This window comes from Gopherus evgoodei, unplaced genomic scaffold, assembly GCF_007399415.2.
Source record: "Gopherus evgoodei ecotype Sinaloan lineage unplaced genomic scaffold, rGopEvg1_v1.p scaffold_33_arrow_ctg1, whole genome shotgun sequence".
NCBI classification, from domain to species: domain Eukaryota; kingdom Metazoa; phylum Chordata; order Testudines; family Testudinidae; genus Gopherus; species Gopherus evgoodei.
Genome location: NW_022060005.1, coordinates 4155724 through 4178279, shown reverse-complemented (window position 1 = coordinate 4178279; position 22556 = coordinate 4155724). Strand labels below are relative to the sequence as shown.

At 49.1% G+C, this 22556-nt stretch overlaps 1 protein-coding gene across 4 annotated transcripts; it reads left to right on the top strand.

Moving 5' to 3' along the window:
* Positions 1 to 397: 397 nt before the first annotated feature.
* Positions 398 to 18288, top strand: LOC115641229 (E3 ubiquitin-protein ligase CCNB1IP1-like). Of its 4 annotated transcripts, XM_030544296.1 has the most exons (5): positions 398 to 425; positions 4940 to 5319; positions 7506 to 7884; positions 8853 to 9055; positions 16156 to 18288. In XM_030544296.1, exons 2-4 carry the CDS (start codon positions 5023 to 5025, stop codon positions 9050 to 9052), a joined length of 876 nt encoding a protein of 291 aa, XP_030400156.1. In that variant the 5' UTR covers positions 398 to 425; positions 4940 to 5022; the 3' UTR covers positions 9053 to 9055; positions 16156 to 18288. The 4 variants fall into 4 exon arrangements, with proteins under 4 accessions (XP_030400156.1, XP_030400158.1, XP_030400155.1 ...); XM_030544298.1 differs by lacking the exon at positions 398 to 425 and having other exon boundaries at positions 4682 to 5319; positions 7551 to 7884; XM_030544295.1 differs by lacking the exon at positions 398 to 425 and having other exon boundaries at positions 4682 to 5319.
* The last annotated feature ends 4268 nt before the right edge of the window (positions 18289 to 22556 follow it).

The window sequence follows — 22556 nt, the reverse complement described above, 5'->3', positions numbered from 1 at the left end:
TCCAATTGACCTGGGGGCTACCACTGCAGTCCTGCTACATCTTGAAGCTGTTGTGCTGAACAACTGGGAGACAGTGAGAGAGATGGAGCTGAGAGGCAATGCTATGTGAACCAAATTCAGCAACATGTGGTTTTGAGTTTAGGTAACCAGGAGAGTTCTGTTGAAGTCAGGACAAATTTTCAGTGCCACAAGCAGAGATGCCAAGCTGGACCCTCAAAACCAGGGCCATTTTAGGCTACGTCTTCACTACCGGCCGTATCGGTGGGTAGCAATCGATTTCTCAGGGATCCATATATCACGTCTCATCTAGACGCGATATAGATCCCCGAACGAGCTCCTCTCAACTCCAGAACTCCACCAATGAGAATGGCGGTAGCGGAGTCAACAGGTGGAGCTGCGGACGTCGATCCCGCGCCGTGAGGACGGTAGGTAACTCGATGTAAGATACTTCGACTTCAGCTACGCTATTCACGTAGCTGAAGTTGCGTATCTTAGATCGATTTCACCCTTAGTGTAGACCAGCCCTCAGAAAACATGAGCCATTTGGTCAGCAAGAGTTTGAACTAGCTTTTGGGGGTTCAGCTGAACATAAGAAACAAGCATTTCCCCAAAATCCTGTATTTAACATTAAACCAGCATGAATCCTAAAAATCTGTAATTCTCCAATTTTTATTTTTATTTCTACTCCATATTATGGGAGAAGTTGCAATTTTATTCTTTTAACGTGATTGCTTTTTAACTAGGTGAAAGTCTCTGATTACATACGTACAGACAAATACACAAATGCTATGTGATAACTTTTGAACACTGCATGCAATCATTTCCAACTTTTGTGGGAATGTTTGAGGTGGTGAGGGCCAGCAACCTGTTCATTTTTGGGGAAAATGGAAGGAGGGACAGATTGACACATGGAGCCTTTGCCAGCTGTTTAGCACAGCTGCTGCTTCAAGCAACTCTGCAATTGTCTATAGACTAAAGAACTGGTTGATGGAAGCCATTAACCCCTTCCACCATAACAATACCCCTGACTTATTTGTGTGTCCTACCACCAGAATTTAACATTTGACACCCTAAATAGCTTCTCATAGACCAATAATAGGGGAAGGAGGGGCATGCACACAACCCCTAGTATGGGCGGGGAGGAAGGGGAAGTGGGAGTGTTCAGAACCTAGTGGGGCAAATCCAGTTTGGGGGAAGGGGGCACACAACTCCTGGCATAGAGGGGTATCAGGTGCAGGGAGAGCCCCTGCAATTGCAGGGGGAAATTGGGGGACCCTGCTATAGAGAGATGAGAGCATGCAGGACCCCTTTCGGGACCTTGGCATGGGGGTAAGTGGGAATAGGGATGTACCCATTGCTGCTGGCAGGGGGAAAATGGAGGGATGTAGGGCGTCCCTGATGTGTGCAATAAGCTGAGCCTACAGAAGCTATGAAATGTAGAAGCCACCAAGTTAAATCCAAATTAACGAAATAATCCAAATATAACAGTATTGAGCCCCCAAACCAGCTGGCAAGATTTGCAGTTAGCAGTGGGAGTAGTCGAATCCATGGGTAGTTATTTTATGGCATGGTTATTTGGGCGGGGCTGGGAGGGGTGAGACCAGTACAAGCAGGGATATCTTTTAGCATCCTGGGAAATGGAGTCTAAAATCACCAGGTGTCACAAGTTCAAAGCTGGCCCCTTCCAGCAGCAGCATCTCCCATCAGTGCAGAAGGCAGGGTAGAGTCAATAAGCTGGTTGCTCATGTATTGCCCCAACATGCAGATGAGCACCATTTTGAGATGGCTGTTGTTGGGATCCTAACGGTGCTGTTTTGATGTGGGTTGAGAGGGCAATGTGGGTGCCATTTTGATGTGGTTTTTATGGGGAACCTATGGGGTGCCATTTTGATAGAGGTTGAGAGGTGGGATGTTGAGTGTCTTTTTGACAGTTTTTATTGAAATCTCATTGGTATCATTTTGAGATGGGGTGGAGGTGGGATGTGGGTGCCAGCTGGACTTGGCTTTTTTGTGGGGGAAGCCTTGGGTACCACTTTGAAAAATGTTGCAGTGGGTACCATTTTTGACATGGCTTTATGGGGAAACTGGATGCTATTTCGATGCAGGTCATGGAGCGGATGTGTCAGTGCCATTTTCACATGGATCAGGAGTGGATGCGTGGCTCTCCTGTTGAAATGGGTTGGGCAGCGGGTGGGTGCATGGGTGCCCTGTTGACATGGCTCGGGCAGGTGGGTGCCCTGGTGATGTGAGTCAGGCAGGGGGCGCGTGGGTGCACTGGTGATATGGGTTAGGCAGCAGGTGCATCATGGGTGCCCCATTGATGTGGGGCTGGCAGCAGCAGGTCGGGCAGCCAGGGGTGAGGGGAGGTGCCATGGTGACATGGGGCCTGGGCGCTAGCTCAGCAGCAGCACGTGGTTCTGCCTGGGCTTGGCAGGGAAGGCGGCGCTGCGGCCGCTCACTCTGCCACGTCATAGCGCCCCACCCCCCCCGCCAGTGGCTGTGCAGAGAAGCAGGGGAGGGACTTTCGGACCAAACCATTTCCGCAGAAGGGGGCTGTTTTGTGTAAGCAAGCTGAGACCCTTTTTGGCGTATTTTGGGATACCAGCTTCTAGTCAACATATTTTGTAGCGAATTTTGTCTTCATGCCTCAAGAGCTAGATGGATTTTGCGCCACCTCACCTCCTAGTCCTTTCCCCCTCTCTTTACAATGGTACGTCTCACTCTCCTTCCCCGCCCTCCCCTCAAACAGGGCTTTGGGCAGGGCAGGCGGCGCGAGACGCTTGGGGACGCTGAAGGGCGAAGCTGCCCCGCGCCGCTGTTGTTGGCGGGTGCAAGCGGGAGGGAGCGGGGGCGGTGCCGGAACACTCCTCGGGGAGGGGAGGGGGAAGCGGACGGAAGCAGCAGCACATGCACAGAGACGGATTTACTCGCCAGACGGGGTTATTTTCCCGCCTTTTCCCTGCCCAAACGGATATTTTTTAACCACTGCATGGTTTCCGGCTGAATGAGCGAGTAGCCACCACATTTTGGGGGATACTAGTTCCTCCCCAAACCCCATGTCAGTCTTTTCCACCAAATATAAACGTGTGTCAAATTCACCCTGCAAGGCACGAAGGTACAGCCGCCATTTTATAAAATGGGGCGGTTTGTGGTTCAGTGGCTCTGACAAAGCCAATGGGGCAACCCTCCCCACACAGACCCTGTACACACACTCCTAAAAACGCCAATAGGATGCCTACTAATCCCACATGGCCTTATATCAAAGCTGCGAGGCACCCGTTTTTGGCACATTTCATGCTTGTGCTATGGCGATGTTGGCGATATTGGCTCATGCCAAGCCAGTGTCGGTGGATGCCCTAACAAGCCACTTTAATGACCAAAAAACACACTGCTGTCAGCCAGGCTCACGTTAGTAGATAGAAAGTCCCAATATTGCCATGGGATAAAAATCCACCGTATGGACTCATGGCAGTAATCTGTCGGCAAACACCACACGCTCAATGGCAGGAAAACATGGCATAGTTGCATTGTCAAAAGGTGCATCATCCAAAGCAAGGAATCCTGTGTAGATGTGTGACCAGACACTATTGGTATTCACTAAACCTGTATTGGTGGGACAACAGAAATCCGTGTTGGCCCATGTCATAGCCTATAATGGCAGATGGAAATAATCCCTCTACCAGCACCTGTGAAACTGCCATTGGTGCACCCCAAACCTGCACTGAAAACCTTGCAGAAAACTACAAATACACTTTGGAAGTAGTTGCTTTAATAGCCATATAGTTTCCCCTCAAAACTTGCACACACAATTGACTAGCCCAAGATCACAAAATGAAGCTATAGAGAGTCAGGGTGGGTGAAGTGATAGCATTTACTGGATCAACTTATTTTTGTGTAGGAGACAAGCTTTTGAGATAGAGAGAGCTCTTCTGGACCAGATCTGGACCAAGCTCAAAAACTTATTTTTTATTGAACCAGCCTCTGTTGGTGAAAGAGACATCACCTCACTCACCTTGTCCCTCTAATATCCTGGGACCAACATAGCTACAACAACACTGCAAAGTGAAACTACGGCAGAGTTGGGAAGCAATGGCAGGAGCTTTAATTTTAGTCCCACCTGTTCTAATCACTAGAAAACAGGCTTCTCTCAGAATTGGGAATAGAATCCAGTAGTCCTGCCTCCCAGCCCCCTAGACTCTACTGCCTGCGCAGAAGAGGAGATGGAAACTAGGAGTCCTGACTCCTAACCACTAGACTCCACTTCTCTCCCACAACTGGAACAGAACCCAGGAGTCCTAACTCCCAGCCCCATCCTGCTCTAACACCTTGGTATTAATACAGGCCAAACTTGCATTGGCACACTGTAGGCCCCATGTGCATTGGCAGAAGTAAAAAGCTGGATAAGCACATACCCAAAAGCTGGGCATCTCTGGCAACTGTGCTACTCTATCGCCACTGACATGCACAGGACTCTCCCAATGTGGCTTTTGGACACTATTAAAAGAATTAAAGTTGCCCCTTCAAAATATTAACTAGACTGGAAGAAATGTCACCTCCTAAAGGGACATGGCCGATTTCACACATGGGTTGTCCAGAACTCCAAAATGAGTATTGACACTTAGAGTTTCCCCAAATAGCCCTTTAAAGTATCCAGTGTCCGTTTTAGTGGCCAAATGTGGGATTTTGGTTGCCACCACTTTTGAAAATTGGGCCATTTTCTTCTTCACAGAGGCAAGAGGTTTCTGAAGAAAAATATCCAACTGGTTATTTTGATGCTGCATAAAAGTGTCAATGTTTCCACTTCAGCTTTTAGGGTGGAATTTATAATGCAGCATAAGGAAGTTAGATGCCTGAGTCCCATAATTCAATGGGAGTTGGACACCTAACTCTTTTATGCCCCTTTAAGAATCCCAGCTTGTATGTTTGTTTTGCTCTATAGGTTTGGTGTGGTGAGTGGCAGATTCCTTTCCATCAGGGGATATTTGTTTTGGAGTCAACACCCTTGCTATTGGCTCCATTGAAATGTCCATGTGTGAGGATATGTTGCTGTGCAATTACCGCAAGTGCCGTGTCAAGCTCTCAGGCTATGCCTGGGTCACGGCTTGCTCACACATCTTCTGTGACCAGCACGGTAGTGGGGAATTCAGCCGTTCATCAGCAGTCTGTCCTGCCTGCAACAGTGCCCTCTCTGGCAAGCTAGACATTGTTCGCACCGAGCTAAGTCCCTCTGAAGAACACAAGGCCATGGTTTTGGCTGGACTTCGGCCAGAGACTGTGCTGGACATCAGCTCCCGCGCACTCTCCTTCTGGACATACCAGGTAAATCCACCCCAGATGGGGCATCAGCATGATGTCCTAGGATAGGTAGACACTTTCAAAAGTGTCTCTGAAAATATAATTGAGAAGAGATTTTGTTTGTTAATGGAATGAAAAATCCAAAATTCAGTCTTTATGGCTACCTATATCTCGTACATTGAGGGCAGAGCTGAAACCTAGGTGAATCCAAAGGGAGGGCCAGCATGCTATATTTTTTGACCTGAAAACTGTGGAAAGGAGCCAAAGGGAATGGAATAGGATTAAGAAATCCCATTGTTTGGTTTTGTTGGGACCACAGAGAAGGTTCACTCTCCGGTTCAAAATCACCGGAGTGTGGCATTTGCGCTTCTCCCTCCTTCCTTCTCTGTCCAACTGTCAGTGTAAAACATTATCACTCTATTAGCCATTCCTCTCTTTCTCATCTGTCACCGTGGAAAGTACTCTCCATCTTTGCTACACATTCTTTCTTTCTTACATCATAACAGTATCAAAGCACCTCACAAACATTCATGAATTATCCTCAAGGAGAAGTATGTCTCTATTACTATCTCCATTTTACATGTAGGGAACTGAAGTACGGACATTAAAGCAACATTTTTAAGTGTCCACTAATTTTAGGAGCCTCACATTTGAGTGCTCAACATGAGACCCATATGACCTGATTTACAGAGATGCTGTGTGTGACAGGTTGAATCACAAAAACCCCCTTGGGACTGCCACCTGATGTGCTGAGACGACTTCTGAGCCCATTTTCCCTGCCAGCTTGGGACTTCAGTAGCCTGTCTTGTTGAGAAAGACACGCTAGCCTGCTACAAAAAGACCCAGGTCTGAATCACATCCCCCACAAGCTGAAGACTTAACTGAAAACAGCTTAAAAAGTTCTCCTGTCTCTAGCACCCAGATACCTAGTTCCCAATGAGATCCGAAGCCCAGATAAATCCGTTTTAGTCTGTATAAAGCTTATACAGGGTAAACTCATAAATTATTCACCCTCTATAACACTGATAGAGAGAGATGCACAGTTTTTTGCTTTCCCAGGAATTAATGACTTGCTCTGGGTCAATGAATAAGCAAAAAGTGATTTTATTAAGTATAATAAGTAGGATTTAAGTGTTTTCAAGTAATAACAGACAGAACAAAGTAGATTACCAAGCAAAATAAAACAAAAACATGCATATCTAAGGCTAATACAGTAGGAAACTAAATGCAGGTAAATCTCACTCTCAGAGGTGTTCCAATCTGCTTCTTTTACAGACTAGACTCCTTTCTAGTCTGGGTCCAGCAATTACTCAACCCAACTCCCCACCCTCCCACCCCCGTAGCTACTGTCCTTTGTTCCAGTTTCTTTCAAGCATGTCTTTGGAGAGGCTATCTTTTGAGCTAGCTGAAGACAAAATGGAAGGGTTTTCAGGGCCTTATATAGTCTTTCTCTTGTGGGTGGAAACCCCTTTGTTCTGCTGTGTAAAATTCCCTCATCAAGATGGAGTTTGCAGTCACCTGGGCAAGTCACATGTCTATGAATGATGCACTTTTTGCATGCCAACACCATTCTTTACATGTGAGTGTGAATGTTCCCAGGAAAGCTCAGATGTGGATTGGCACCTCACAAAATCCATTGTTAGTTAAGTGTTTCTTGATTGGGCACTTACTGAGAATAGTCCTTTCCAAAGAAGCTGACCAAATGCTTCACTGAGGCTACTTAGAACCAAACAAGTACATAGTCAATATTCATAACTTTGAATACAAAAAAAAAGATACACACAATCAGACAGCATAATCATAACCAGCAGACAACAACCTTTCCATAGACACCCCACTTGGCCTCCTTGTACAAGACCTGGTGCAATCATAGGACCCTGGTTGCAACAAGGATTTATACAGTCACAGTGTATGTCAATAACACTATGCACCCCACAGCTCTTATCAGCTTCAGCTGGAATGTGGAGTGGTCAGCACATCTGAAAATCAGTCCGTAGATGTCTCATGTTGGCAATCCTAAATTTGTGGTCCCTCTTGAGAATATTGACATAAGTGATTTACCCAAAGTCACTGTGGCAGCAGTGGGAACTGAATCCAGATCTCATAAGTCCCAGTCCAGTGCCTTAACTCCAGACCACTCTTCCTCTGGTACATTGTAGTCATGCTACGATATCTCAGATGCAGTGACTTCAGTTTCCTTTGACAATTAGTGGTCAAAGAAGCCTGTCACACCTGTCATAATCTCCACATGGCAGGTTCACCAGGAGCACCTGTACCAGGAATACACCTACAGCAAGGCTGAGGGACACCTGAAGCAGATAGAGAAGGTGTACACTCAGCAGCTGCAGAGCAAGGACATGGAACTGACCTCCATGAAAAGCGAGGTCTCCTCCCTGAAGAAGATGCTGGAGGAGTACAAGAAGAAGTTCAGCGAGCTCTCTGAGAAGCTCATGGAGCGGAATCGCCAGTACCAGAAGCTCCAGGGCCTCTATGACAGCCTCCGTCTGCGCAACATTGCCATGGCTAATCAGGAGGCTGCCCATGAGCCTCCCATGATGCCTCAGTCTGCTGTCTTTGGCTTCCCATTGGGTAAGATCTGTGGAGAGTTCTCATTTCACTACTCACAGAGGTTGCAAAAGCAGGCATAAGGAGTCACTACACTGACACTATTAGTGGAAGGGACAAGGGTTTAGTGAGCTATAGAGACTGAACTCTCCCTCCATGCCATAGGATAGGAGGAGGCACATATGTGTGTGTGTTTGAAGGAGAAGGGCTTCACACAGAGCAGTCACTCTCCAAGTGATGTGAAATATTTGATTAGACGCTCCTGTGTGAGACAAGTTGATGGGTTCTCAGCATGGACAGTTGTCCATCTATCAAACCCCACTCACACTAATAGCCCCCCTCCTTGGCAGCCTAAGAGGAGAGACCATGGACTGAATGGGCCATGGAGATTAAGCTCCTTTCTCCTCCCTCAGAGGGGATTTCTCCAGAACATGGGTTCACACCCTGAATCTGAAAGCTTTGAACATCCCTTGTAATTTCTCCAACCTTAGCTAGCCATGTGGTATCACCAACACACAAACTTTACTGTGAGTCTCTGGGCATTTGGTGTGTTTAAAAAGGGGTAAGTTCCTAGCCCCTATGGTTGCAGAGAAAAGAGGGAAACTGTGACCAATAAATGCTACAGAACCAGAAGGAATTTTTTTATATAATATAATTTTAAGAACATCATGATTTTGTAAGCAAATCTCATGAATTTTGGGGGCTGGACTCTTGAGCGTTGCATTTGTCTCTTTCATGGCTGGTACCTTCTCATCAAAAGGTTTACGAGTCCAGGCTAATGGATTTAGGTCTAAATCAAGCCTTCAAATTCCACCATGTCCTGTGACAAACCCAACCTTAGCTCCTGTATTTAAATCAAGCCGTGGTCACTCATGGTCTTAGATTTGGAGATTCTATGTTCAATCCCTGAATTGTCACACTACTGTAGTCACTAATGTCTATCTTGATAGAGAATCCAGCATCCAACTGACCCTGTATCACCCCCTTACTAGGTAATGCTGCCAAGTTCCCTGGGCATGCCACGCCGGTCCGGGGCAGGTGTGGGGAGGGAGACTTCCACTTCAAACCCTTCTTTGCCACATCCCCACCTGCGGATGAATCCAGCAACAGCTTCTTCACCTTCGCCTCTCCCAGCAATGAGCTGGAGCCACATCCTGGAGCCAGCAGGGCCTACAAGATGAAGAGGATATAACCGGTAATGTGCCTTCCACACTTGCCTCTTGGAAATTCAGCCCATCTGTCAGCAGGGGAAAGAGCGAAAATGCATATTGTCTGGATTTGAGATTCTCCTCAGTATGGGATATTTCTTTTAGGTATTGTAATGTAATCAACCTCTGACTGGCACCGGCAGATTGTCTTGACTTCTCATCCGAATCTGTAATGCCCTGTCACCTCTGAGTGTCAATTTCATTGTCACAATCTGTCACCAACAGACTGTCCTTCAGACTGTAAATCTCTCACTCTTGGATTGCCCCTCTCAAATTGTAACATTGACACCCTCTGACTATAGCATCCCATCGCATTTGGACCAAGATCCTCAAGGCACCTAAATACCTTTGAGGATCTGGGCCTGGTTCTGATGTACTCTGCTTAATAGGTTACAAATTTATTGTTGTTGTCTGTGCGTGAGAGAGAATGTATTTGTGTGTGCGTGTGTGTGTGTGTGTGTGTGTGTCTATGTGTGCATGCAAATCTATGTGTGTATCCTGGTGTGTTTGCCTCTGTGTGTGTATGTGGGTCAATCTATGTGTGGGTGTGTTTGTCTGTATACATGGGTGTATAAATCTATATAGCTGTGTATTGTCTCTGTGTGTAAGTCAATATGTGTGCTTAAATCTGTGTGTATTTTAGTGTCTTTCTCTCTTGTGTATGCGTACAGATATACATGTGGGTAGGTGCCTGTTGCTGTGTGTGTGTTTATCTCTGAATAGGGGAGGGTGCGTAGCTCCATGGGTGTGTACATGCATAGTTCTGCGTAATTGTATTTTTGCTTCTATATTTATGCTTGTGTTCATATGTGTGTTTGTATTTCTCAGTGTTATTCAGTGTGTTCACCTGAGTACACTCCACCTCATCCTTCCCTTTGCAGTTATTCCCGCCACCTCATTAAAGTTCAGCCATGTTCAGTTCACACTCATTCATTTAGTCCTCACGTTCATGAGAATTTAAAATCTTTGGGCCCCACAATGGGAGAGGCAGGGTTGGTTTTGGCATCTCGCAACCGATGGGTTTGTGCACTGTATAAAGTGACCTTTGTAAATAGGTTGTTCCCCCTCTCAGAAATAAGGATTAGCAAAAAAAAGAAAGGGAAAAAAAAGATCTTTTGTATCTTGCTTTCTAGTTCTTGTTGGATCAAGGATGTCTGCAGTGGGAGAGGCAGGCAGCGTGGGGAAGGCAGGTTGGATGTGGGGATATGAGATCAGGGAAGGATACCAGGAGTGAGGGAGGTAGGTGGTGTGGAGAGCACAGGCCAGGTGGGAGGGGAGTGGTAAACTGGGGAAGGGATCTCAGCAATAGAGGAGACAGCAGCGTGGGACATGCAGGCAAAGAATGGGAATTGGGGAGAGATCCCAGCAGCAGGGAGGAGGGTGGTGTGAGGAGTGCAGGCCAGGCTGCAGGGACATGGTAAATTGCTGGAGGTGGGCAGTGTGGAGAGTGCAGGCTGGGAGGGATGCGGCGGGAGGATTGGTGAGGGAACCTGGTAGCTGGCCAGGGGGTGGAATCAGAAAGGGATCCGAGCAGAGATGGAGGTGGGCAGTGTGGGAAGCACAAGCCAAGTTGCAAGGGAGTGGATGTAAATCAGGGGAGGTGGATGGCAGGATGTGCTCAGCCTGGGGAGGAGTTGGGCAGCACAGGCTGGGGTAGGGTTATACCTCCCAATTGTTCAAGTGGCTACAGTGAGATTGATGCTGCCCAAAGGGGAAAGAGGCCTGTGGATGCCAGGGCTCGGTGCTGCCTTGGGGTGGAAGGCCCCTGGAGGGACAGGTGCTGCCCCCGGGGTAGGTTGGGGGGGGTGGGTTTCAGAGTGAGCCTGTCTCATACTCACCCTATAGTGGCAGCTTCAGTCCTGCAGGGCTGGCTGGGCTCAGCTCCCCGCTCTGGGCGTTATGCCCTGGTTCCTGGTGTGTGGAGTCACAGCAACGTTTGTGTTTGGCCTGGCCATGCCCTCGCTCCCCCCTCAGCGGGGCTGAGCGAAATATGAGCATTGCTTCAACCCCATGTGCCAGGGATCAGGGCAGAATGCCTAGAGTGGGGAGTCGAGCTCAGCCATCCCCACAGGATAGGAGCCGCTTCAACCGCGACAAGGGGTTGGGGTCAAAGCGGGACAGTCCCACAAAACCCAGGACCGTTGGAAGATCTGTAGGGCTGCCACCTGTTAGATACAGCTGGGACGGTCCTGAGCCCATCACACTGGACAGCTGATAGCACGAACCAAGCACCCAGACAGACTTCCCAGGACAGATATCTCAACAAAGGGAAAAGGGTTTTCCTGGGAAAACCTGGACAGGCGGCAACCCTAGCAGAGCATAGAATTAAAAAGGGATCCCAGGAGTGGGAGAGGTGGGCAGTGTAGAGAGCACAGACCAGGTTGTAGAGGGCAGGTAAATGGGGGGAGGTAGGAGGTGTCTGGACCAATGCAAGTGTTGTGTGGGTGGGTGGTGCAATGCAGGGGCTGGTGGGGAGGAGGAATGCAGAGGTTGCGATGCAGGGAGTGTGTGGGAGGTTGCAATGCAGAAGTGGGGGTGTAGCGATCAGGGCTGTGTGTGTGAAGAGCAATGCAAGGGTTGTGGAAGGGGGGTGCAGTTCAAGAGCAGTGCGTGTGTGTGGGAGGGGTGCAGTGAAGGGGCTGTGTGTGTGCAGAACATAGCATTCCCCCTCCAGCCCAATAGATGTCCCTGCCCTGTCCAAGCTCCGCTCTCCTCTGGTGAAGCTCAGAGGTGGAGGAAAGGGAGGAGCTGGGCAATCATAGTTGAGGAGGGAGAAGGAAACCACCAGGTTGCAAACTCTGCAAGAAGTCCCCTCCTCGCCCCTCCCCACACACTGGTGCCTTCACACACAGCAATGCTCGCATACACACATTGATTCCTGCATACACACACAGCTATCCCTGCACACACACACACACACACACAGAGCAATACACATGCACTGTTCCCTGCACGAACAACACATACGCTGATCTCTGTGCGCACACACTGATTCCTGCATACACATACACACAATGACACACACACTCTGATCTTGCACACAAACACACACTGATCCATGCACACACAGCAGTGCACACACCTACACACACACTGGTCTCTGCACACACACGCACACTGATCCCTGCACACCGATCCTGCACGCATAGCAATGTACACATACACACTGATCACTGCGCACACACACAGCAGTACACGGACACATACAAAGCGATGAGAACACACAGTGATCTCTGTGCACATGCAGTGACACACACACACTGATCCCTGAACACAAACACACACACACACACACACAGCGACACATAGACACTGCTCCCTATACACACACACACACACACTGATCCCTGCGCACGTGCGCGCGCGCACACACACACGGAGTGATGAACACACCCAGTGATCCCTGTGCACACACACAGCAATGGTCACACACAGTGATCCCTGTGTGCACACATAGTGACACACAGTGATCACTGTGCACACACACACTAATCCCTGAAGACATGCACACGACACGCACAGATGCTGCTCCCTACACACACACACACAGTGATCTCTGCACACATACATAGTGATACACACACAGTGATTCCTGCACACACACATACTGATCCCAGCACACACACAGCCATGCACACACAAACATCCCCCCCCACAGCTTTGCTGTATATCACCCCCTTAGATTGCCTTCTGCTTTTGCAATCCCTGTATGTGATTTAGCCTTTCCATTTTTCCATGTGCTTTTCTCTGTGCCCTCTCTCTGAGCATCTGGGCGGCTTTAGTCATTTTCCTTTTGCTTTTTAAAGCCCCCAGCCCAAGATCAGTGCAAATAACAGGCCTGCAACAGGAAACGGTCCTAGTATGCATCAGGTGAGGTATGTCCAGTAGAGACAGGGAAGAGTTAGTACCATTGTAAAAGGCACTGATGAGACCTAATCTGGAATACTGTGTGCAGTTCTGGTCTCCCATGTTTAAGAAAGATGAATTCAAGCTGGAACAGGTGCAGAGAAGGGCTACTAGGGTTATCAGAGGAATGGAAAACTTACCTTATGAGAGGAGATTCAAAGAGCCTGCCTTGTATAGCCTAACCAAAAGAAAGCTGAGGGTAGATAGGATTGTCCTCTAGAAATACATCAGAGGGATAAATAGGGAGGGAAAGAAGTTACTTTAAGTTAAGCACCAAAAACAAATGGATATAAACTGGCCCTGAACAAGTTTAGGCTCAAAAGTAGGCGAACGTTTCTAACCATCAGAAGAGTGAAGTTCTGGAACAGCCTTCCAGGGGAACAGTGGGGGAAAAAACCTAACTGACTTCAAGACTGAGCTTGATAAGTTTATGGACGGATGATGGGACTGCCTATGATGGCATGTGGCCCATTGATGACTGCCTGTAGCAAAAATCCCCAATGCTGGTGATGGGACACTGGATGGGTAGGGCTCTGAGTTACTACAGAGAATTCTTTCCCAGGTATCGCCTGGTGGGTCTTGCCCACATGCTCAGGGTCTAACTCAGGTGTGGCCAACCTGTGGCTCCAGAGCCACATGTGGCTCTTCAGAAGTTAATATGCGCCTCCTTGTATAGGCACCGACTGCAGGGCTGAACTACAGGTGCCAGCTTTCCAATGTGCCAGGTGGTGCTCACTGTTCAACCCCTGGCTCTGCCACAGGCCCCGCCCCCACTCCACTCTTTCCCACCTCCTCCCCTGATCCATCCATGCCCTCACTCCTTCCCCCACCCCCCTATAGCTTCCTGCATGCCACAAAACAGCTGATAGGGAGGTGCAGGGAGGGAGGGGGAGGCGCTGATCGGTTAGCCTGACAGTGGGTGGGAGGCACTGAGAGGGGGGAGCTGATGTGGAGCTGCTGACATATTACTGTGACTCTTTGGCAATGTACATTGGTAAATTCTGGCTCCTTCTTAGGTTCAGGTTGGCCACCCCCATTCTAACTGATCGCCATATTTGGAGTTGGGAAGGAATTTCCCCCCCAGGTCAGATTGGCAGAGAACCTGGGGGGTTTTCGCCTTCCTCTGCAGCATGGGGCATGGGTCACTTGCAGATTTAAACTAGTGTAAATGGTGGATTCTCTGTAACTTGAAGTCTTTAAACCAGAGGTTTTCAAACTGGGAGGCATGCTCCCTAAGGAATATTCAGTGGGGTTCGGGGCAGCACCGCGCAGGGGGGAGAGTTGGAAAGGGAGCGCCACCTCCATCCTTGACTCACCTCAGCAGGCCATCCAGCCTGGGGGTCAGTGTAAACACCTGCACACTCAGTGCTGGCTCCGTCTCTCGCTCTGCCTCCAGAGACCATAGCATCACCTTCCCCCACCCTGAAAACCTCATGGGCGAGGGGCAGGTATTGGGGGGGTACAACCCAAAATTGTAACTTAAAGGGGGGGCTCAGCTCAAAAAGTTTGAAAACTGCTGCTTTAAACTATGATTTGAGGACTTTAGTAACTCAGCTGTAGTAAGATGAGGCCCTGAAACATAAACCCTTATATCAGAGGCCCGGTATGAGGCCTAAGGCCTGAGCTAAAGTAATGGTTAAGACTTTGCTAACATAAAGCAAAGCAAAGCTGTAAGCTAAAGGCAGACCCTGCTCACATAAGCTGGCAAAAAGAAGACTGATGTTGCAAAAAAACACATACCTGAAAGGTACTGGACATTAGAGATATAAACATATGCCAGGATAGTACCAGAATGCTCTGATACTAACACATTCCACATAGAACATGCTGACCCATCCTAAAGACAGGTTCAAAAGGATAATATAATGGATAGAGTTGTTTTGCTTGAACCAACATATACAAGGTGATAGGTGGCACCATATTGTGTAGAGAGGTTGTACCTCAATACATCAGAAGTGATGTGTAACTTGTTTATACCTGTGTATAAGACTGCACCTCCGTGTAGTTGTCTTGGTCTGGCCTAAGGGGCAGTGGTAATTCCCACCACTGACTGAGCCGGTCCATGTCAGGGAGCACATGTGTACTAGCAGAACTATAGACATCTGATCTGAGGAGCTGGAGACTGTTTCGTTTGGCAATAAACCTGGCTGGGTGCCTTCGTACCTTATCAGAGTCTGTGGTCCTTGAGGTTTCTCTCGGGATCTGCTGTGCCAGAGGAACACGCACACACACAGCTGACTGTTATGATCATTGAACAGCATGCTTTGCAAATTCCTGCCCTTCACCTGGCTCTAGGGAGAGGAGAAAATACCCCAGAAATATCTCTCCATTCAGCCGTCCATTCTCAGCTATGCAGCTATGTCCCACCATCTCTCCATCTTCAGCTATATCCATTCTCAGCTATGTCCCACCATCTCTCCATCTTCAGCTATGTCCATTCTCAGCTATGTCTCACCAACCTTAGATATATCCATCCATCCATCCATTCAACCCTCCATCCTTGATCATAGAATCATAGAATATCATGGTTGGAAGAGACCTCAGGAGGTCATCTAGTCCAACCCCCTGCTCAAAGCAGGACCAATTCCCAACTAAATCATCCCAGCCAGGACTTTATCAAGCCTGACCTTAAAAACCTCTAAGGAAGGAGATTCCACTGCCTCCCTAGGTAACCCATTCCAGTGCTTCACCACCCTCCTAGTGAAAATTTTTTTCCTAATATCCAACCTAAACCTCCCCCATTGCAACTTGAGATCATTACTCCTTGTTCTGTCATCAGGTACCACTGAGAACAGTCTAGATGCAGCTATGTCCCACCATCCCTCCATCCTCAGATATATCCATTCTCAACTATGTCCCGCCATTCCTCCTTCCTCAGTTATAGCCATCCCTCCCTCCATCCATTCATCCTCAGCTGTATCCATCCATCTCACCAGCCATCCTCAGCTATATCCGTCTGTCCATCCTTCCATCCATCCTCAGCTGTATCCATCCATCTCCCTCAGCTATATGCTTCTGTCCATCCATCTTCAGCTATAGCCATCCCTCCACCCATCATTATCTGTAGTAATCCATTCAATCCTCCATCCTCAGCTATACCCCTCCAGCCAGCCAGCCATTCATCTTTGATGTCCTCTGTCCATCTGTTCTCAGTGCTAACCTCTCTGTCTTTCTGCCACAGACATCCTAGGAAATGCCTACCTCTCCTGTTCTTCAACACAGGCCAGAACCCCAATATCTCCCAGCAGGCCCTAAGTGCCTATGCCTAGGCGGTAAGTACTGCTCTGTCTTCTGTTGGCTGCAAGGGAGCCCTGTTCTGCAGGGAGTGGGACAGAAGGCTTAGTAAAGGGCACTCTTCTTTAGTAGCCAATGCTGGTGCCAGTGCTTCAGCACCATGCTGGAGGTGCTGTGCTGCAGGGAGCAGGCAGGAGGCTCTGTAGGGGGTGTTCTGACATTGTTTTCCTCTCCACACTAGGAAAAGGTGGATCCTACAACATCCTGTAACTCAGACCTGCACCTCAACAGAGCTACAGTGAGAAGGTGGGAGGGAGGAGAGTGGAAAGTGTGATTGAAAGGCATGGGAGCTCAGTAGGGGTGCTCTCTTCTGGATGTCAGTGCTGGCATCAGTGCCCCAATGTGGTTCTAAAGTTGCACTGAGCTGCAGGAAGCAGGGCCAAGACTCAGTTGAGGTTCTTTCTCTTTGGCTGTCTAGTTAGAAAGAGCTGTGATGTACTCTGGGTGTGTGTCTATGTCTGTCTGTGTGCCTGCTGCCCCCTGTTGGAAGGAATGAGCTCTGCTCAGGGTGTCTGTATGTCACGGCTACTTTCTGGTCTAACCACTAGACCCCTCTTCCCTACCAGAGCCAGGAACTGAACCCAGGAATCCTGTTTCCCCACACATGCTGTTCTAACCCAGTGGACCCACCTCCACCTTGAGCCAGGAATAGAAACCAGGACTCTTGGCTCCCAGCCCCTTCACTCTAACCCACTAGACCCCCTCAGGCCTGGAACAGAACCCAGGAGCCTTGGCTCCAAGCCCTGATGCTGTAGGCATAGGATTGTGCTGTGTTTCTCTTGGATCAGCTGCATAAATATGAGGAGAATTACACGGAGGCCCTGGAGAGTTTTCTCCATGCAGCATCCTTTGAGTTAGCCTGGCCCAAACCCTGGCAGCCCCAGCAGCAGCTCCTAGATTTCCTGGAGTGCCTCCTGGAGAACATGGTAGAGCATCCACCCTGCTCCCTGCCCTTCCCTGCCTGGACTACCTGGAGACATATCTCAGTCAGTGACCCTGCCATCCTTCCTCCCCATGCAGAGCAAAGTGAAGGGTAACAAACTGCAGAGCACACTGGGAAGCCTGCACCCATCCCAGCTGGGCCCCTGTGGGGATGGGCGGTACCAGGGGTCCTTGGGCCAGAAGGTGGCACTGGAGCATCGGCTCCTGAGTGCCCTGTAGCTGTGTGTGAACATTGGGGCCATAGTTCTGGGTAGGGTGGTCTTCAGCCTTACCACAGACGAGAAAGTGCCCTTGTGAGTACCGGCCTGTCCATCCATCTTTAGTGCTTTCTATTGATGTCATATATCCATCTTCCGCGTCGTCCATCTGCCCATCCTATTATCATCTGTCTGTCCTGAGTTCTGTCCATACGTCCATCCTGCTATCCATCTGTCAGTCCAGAGCCCTGTCCATCCATTCATCCTACTATCCTTCAGTCCTGAGCTCTGTCCAGCCTGCTATCCATCTGTCAGTCCAGAGCCGTGTCCATCCTGCTATCCCTCTGTCAGTCTTGATCTCCATCTGTCCATCCATCCACCCTGCTATCCATCGGTCACTCCCAAGCTCTGTTCATCCATCCATGCTTCTTCAGTTCCATCCGTCCATCCATTCATCCTCATGACCATTGGTGTGGCCTTCCATGCATCCACCTATATATCCTCAGCACCATCCATCCATCAGCTCAACTCCTGTCCCAACATCTTGCTCATGTTCTTGCCTGGTTTCCTGGCAGCACGTTCAGCCTGGCTGACTCTGAAGGCCCCTGTTTTGCTGTCACTGTCTATAACATGGTGCAGTGCTGGGGTGTGGTCATCGGTGATTTGGTGGCCATCCCTGAGCTGCACATCCAGCACCACCACATCCAGCACCAGTTCAGATTGGTCCTTAGTGCTGGAGGGATTCATAGGCCTGGCCCTGTGGGGGAGGAGGGATATGGGAAGTCACCAGAGATAGTAGGTTGAAACAGGACTTTAGCCCTTCGTCAGTTAAAGGGTTAATCCCCACCCTTTCCTCACGCCCTTCCCTCAATCTGTTGTTTCCTTCCACCCCCACTACAGTCGTGGGAAGCATGAATGAACTCAAGACTTCCTATCTGCATCACTTCCTGTGTGGAACATTTGACCTCAGTTACAGGACCACGGTCCCCGGAATGTTGGGGCCACAGACCCTGGAATTGGGGCCTATGTCACCATAACAACATAAGAACGGCCATACTGGGTCAGACTAATGGTCTGTCTAGCCCAGTATCCTGTCTTCCAACAGTGGCCAATGCCAGGTGCTTCAGAGGGAATGATCAGAACAGGCAATCGTCAAGTGATCCATCCCCTGTCCTCCACTCCCAGCTTCTGGCAAACAAAGGCTAGGGACAGTTAGAGCATGGAGTTGCATCCCTGCCCATCCTGGCTAATAGCCACTGATGGACCTATCCTCCATGAATGTATCAAGTTCTTTTTTTAACTCTGTTGTAGTTTTGGCCTTCGCAACATCCCCTGGCAAAGAGTTCCACAGGTTGATTGTGTATTGTGTGAAGAAGTACTTCCTTTTGTTTGTTTTAAACCTTCTGCCTATTAATTTAATTGGGTGACCCCTAGTTCTTGTGTTATGTGAAGGAGTAAATAACACTTCCTTATTCGCTTTCTCCACACCACTCTAGATTTTATAGACTTCTGTCATATCCATATCCCCTCTTACTTGTCTCTTTACCAACCTGAAAAGTCCCAGTCTTATTAATCTTTCCTTATATGGAAGCTATTCCATACCCCTGATCATTTTTGTTGCTCTTATCTGTATCTTTTCCAGTTCCAATATATCTTTTTTGAGATGGGGCGACCAGATCTGTATGAGTATTCAAGGTGTGGGCACATCATAGGTTTATATAGAGGCATTATGATATTTTCTTGTTATCTATCCTTTTCCTAATGATTCCTAACATTCTGTTAGTTTTTTTGACTGCCACTGCACAGTGGGGGCAATATGTGTTTCCCAGCCACCTTGTTATGGGGTAGAGGTGGAAGTGCCTTTAAATTGAGAGAGGGGGATCACAATTCCCTACCCTAGTGTTATCCACCCCCACATTCAGGGAAGCAGAAGCCCACTATTTTCACAGGAGTGCATAGCAGGGAAAAAATTAATTTTGACACTTGCTGGAAGACTGGGCACCTCCTCCCTCACTAGAGCACATCTTAGTCTTCTGTAGGAAGGTGGGGGGATGACACTCTGGCTTTTGAGGTTTTTACAGCTGCCTAGGGGATTTGGGCTCCCAACACCTGTTAAATTTGGGAACCCAGATCCCTTAGGCAGGTTTAAAAACCTCAGCACATGAAATGGAAATCATCATCAGTAGGATCTAGAGCTAATGGTGGAATGTGCCCTGCCTCTTAAATGGGTTGGGAAATTTCAACCCATTATGTGCAAACAGTCATCAGTAGGATTCAGAGTTAACAACCTTTCTGAATGACTTCTCTGTCTCCACAGTACCCCAGAGCTTCTCCTTCCCTAGAATCCTCATGGAGACCCCACTCCTGCTGGTGGTGAGCAGCAAGATGCAAAGACCCTGTACCTATCAACTACTGTGGCCTACCACACACAGAGCAAGTGAGGCCATTGGGGAGAGAATGTGCAAAGGTAGCTTCTTGCCCTCTGCGGCTGCTGCTGTGGGGGTCGGACTTATCCTGTTGTCTGCTGCCCCTGCAGTGGATCCCAGAGGCATAATAGCTTGGAGATTCTTGTGGGGCCAGCAGGATACAGGGGATTTACAACTCTGTATTGGGGCAAAGGATGGGGCTTGAGAATAGGGCGATCCCCTCTACAGAGAGGGACTGAGATAGCTGGGATGTGGGGCATAGATAGGGGAGCTCTGAACGGGGCAATTCCCTGTACAGACAGGGAATGGTGAAGCCAGATTGGAGGGTATAGACAGAGGAGCTCAGAATGGGATGCTTCCCCCTACAGAAGGGACAGTGATCCCTCTTTTCCCATCTCTCTCCACTCAGCATGGTCCCATCTCACATGGCAATGAGCTATACCCAGGCTCTGCCCCCTGGCAACCCAATAAACCACCCCAGTGGGCTGATCCCAGGTGTGAAGAAATCTCACTGGGACTAGGAGACCCCGAACCAAGCCCATCAGTGCCCTCCTCCATCTACACCTCTTCCCTGCCCTTTTTCCTTCTCCTCTCCCTTTCCACACTCCTCCTTTCTGTTTCCTTCCCCCTTGGCTGGAATCACTGTCTCCAACCTCCGTAGTTTCACTGATTTATGACTTGTGGATATTTAAAGGCATATAATGGGCATTGTAGCAACCAAATCTCTGTGGGGTTTGGGGATCGGACTTCCTTAGTCGCCTTTCAGAACAGGTCTGGCTCGGTGCCTGGCTCTCCATGTATACAGAGCGGCAGCATATTTATTTTGGAAGGTTTGATTTGTTTTATAATTTTATATGTTTAAAGTTTTTCTTTTCTTCTCTAATGAATAAGATCTGTTATCGATGCGATTCATGGTCAGTGAGTTGTGTCTGTCTGTCCATTCCCCTACGCAACCATCTGCATGTCTGTCTCCTTAACTACTGCTCCATGTCTATGATGTGTCATTTATTTCTCTCAGGAAGGTAAATTGAGATGGTCACTGGTCAGCTCTGACTCTGACCACCTGCTCAGCCGCCCTTGGCTACGACAGCCCAGTGTATGGCTGAGCCACTCGGCCTGCCTGCCCCACCAATGCAAGAAAAATTGCCGAGATGGAAAAGGAGGCTCAGGCAGATCCACAGTGAGATTTAGGTGCCTAAGTCCAGCATTTAGATCCTCCAACCTCCCCCCTCAGCTGCCACCTCACCTGGTAGGTCCCTAAGTTAAGGCCAGTAGGCATGTGCCAGATGCCTTAGTCCTGGTTCAATCTCAGCCCTGGCAGGATTCACAAAGGAGGCATTCCTCGCCTAGCTCACCTGCAGGCTCCAACCCAGTGGGCGTGCTCAGACCGTGCCCTGGAGTGCACCTCCTAGCTCGGGGGCCTCACAAACACAGTCGGTGGAGGAGGACGGGGCGCTCCTGCGTTCTCTAGAGCTCAGTGGCTGGAGCACTCAGCTGGGATGGGGGAGACCCAAGTTCAGATCCTCGCTCTGCCTGATGTGGAACAAGGACCTGGCTCCAGCTCACCCATGCTAGGGCCCTGCTTGCTGGGCAATGGGGAGGCAGGTCTGATCTGAGTCTTTCTCAGCCTCTTATGGAAGCTGTTCCACTGGGTGTCAAATAATCAAACAGCAGCGAGCTGGTGGGACTGACTTTATGGGCCAGTGGTCAGAGCACCCAGCCGAGTGGGGAAAAGTCAAGCTCAAGTCCCTGAGCCAACTACTGCTTCATACAAAGTGAAACAGGAGAGAATGAGAGCCAGCCCCTGTGCACAGCCCAATGACCTTGGTCAGAGCACTCCCCTGCACCATAGGAGACCTGCAGACAAGTCTCTACCCACATCATACAGAGGGGAGCTTGAACCGGGGGTAGGGGGCTTGAACCGGGGGAAGGCACTCTGACCCAGGGTCGGCTCTAGGCACCAGCAAAACAAGCAGGTGCTTGGGGCAGCAATTTCCAGGGGGCCGGCATTTTGGCCATGCTTTTTTTTTTTTTAACTCACTTCCTCCCCTCTCACAACCCTGCAGAAGCAGAGCCACAGAGCAGCTGGGGATCCAGCATGGGAGCTGAGAACGCATGGGACCCTGGGAGCTGTAGTTCATTGCCTAGCTCCCTGCCTATAGAGCTAGCCCTGGAACGGGGAAATAACTATATTTGCCAAGATTCCTTGGCCGCTATCAACAGGAAAGGGAGGGGTAAGGAGTGAGGTAGGAGTGCCATGCTGTGAGTCGAAAGTGGGGGCATTGTGAATGGGGAAGAAGAGTGCCCAAGGAGTAGAAGGCTTTGCCCCAGATATCCCCTTCAGAACGCTTCCCCAGACTGCATTAGGGATACTGGTGTGACCTCAGCTTGCAGCCCACAAAGAAGGAATTGGGTGGACTACATGGACAGTGCACCTCTCTATTTGAAGCCTAGCAAGGGAGGTACGTGGATCCCACTAGAATTTAGAATGAAAAGTAAGGGAGGGGAGGCTCTGCTAGAGGACTTCAGCAGTTTTAGATACAGTACCAGGCACGTAGGAGGATTTCCACTTCTGAGCCATGGAAGCAGAAATTGATTTTTCCTTTCCAGATTTAGCTAATATTCAGAAAGGGAATCTAGCATCTGCCTTCCAGATTTGAACACCCTGAAAATTCAGGAGTGCTCAAGCTCAATTTGGGCAACTGTTACTTCATTTCTCCCAA

Bases quoted from the DNA above. Each gene is read 5' to 3' on its own strand.
- LOC115641229 (XM_030544296.1), top strand. From the start codon at position 5,023: ATGTCCATGTGTGAGGATATGTTGCTGTGCAATTACCGCAAGTGCCGT. The intron at 5,320-7,505 runs GTAAATCCACCC...TTTGACAATTAG, and splicing joins TCTCCTTCTGGACATACCAG to TGGTCAAAGAAGCCTGTCAC. The intron at 7,885-8,852 runs GTAAGATCTGTG...CCCCCTTACTAG, and splicing joins TGTCTTTGGCTTCCCATTGG to GTAATGCTGCCAAGTTCCCT.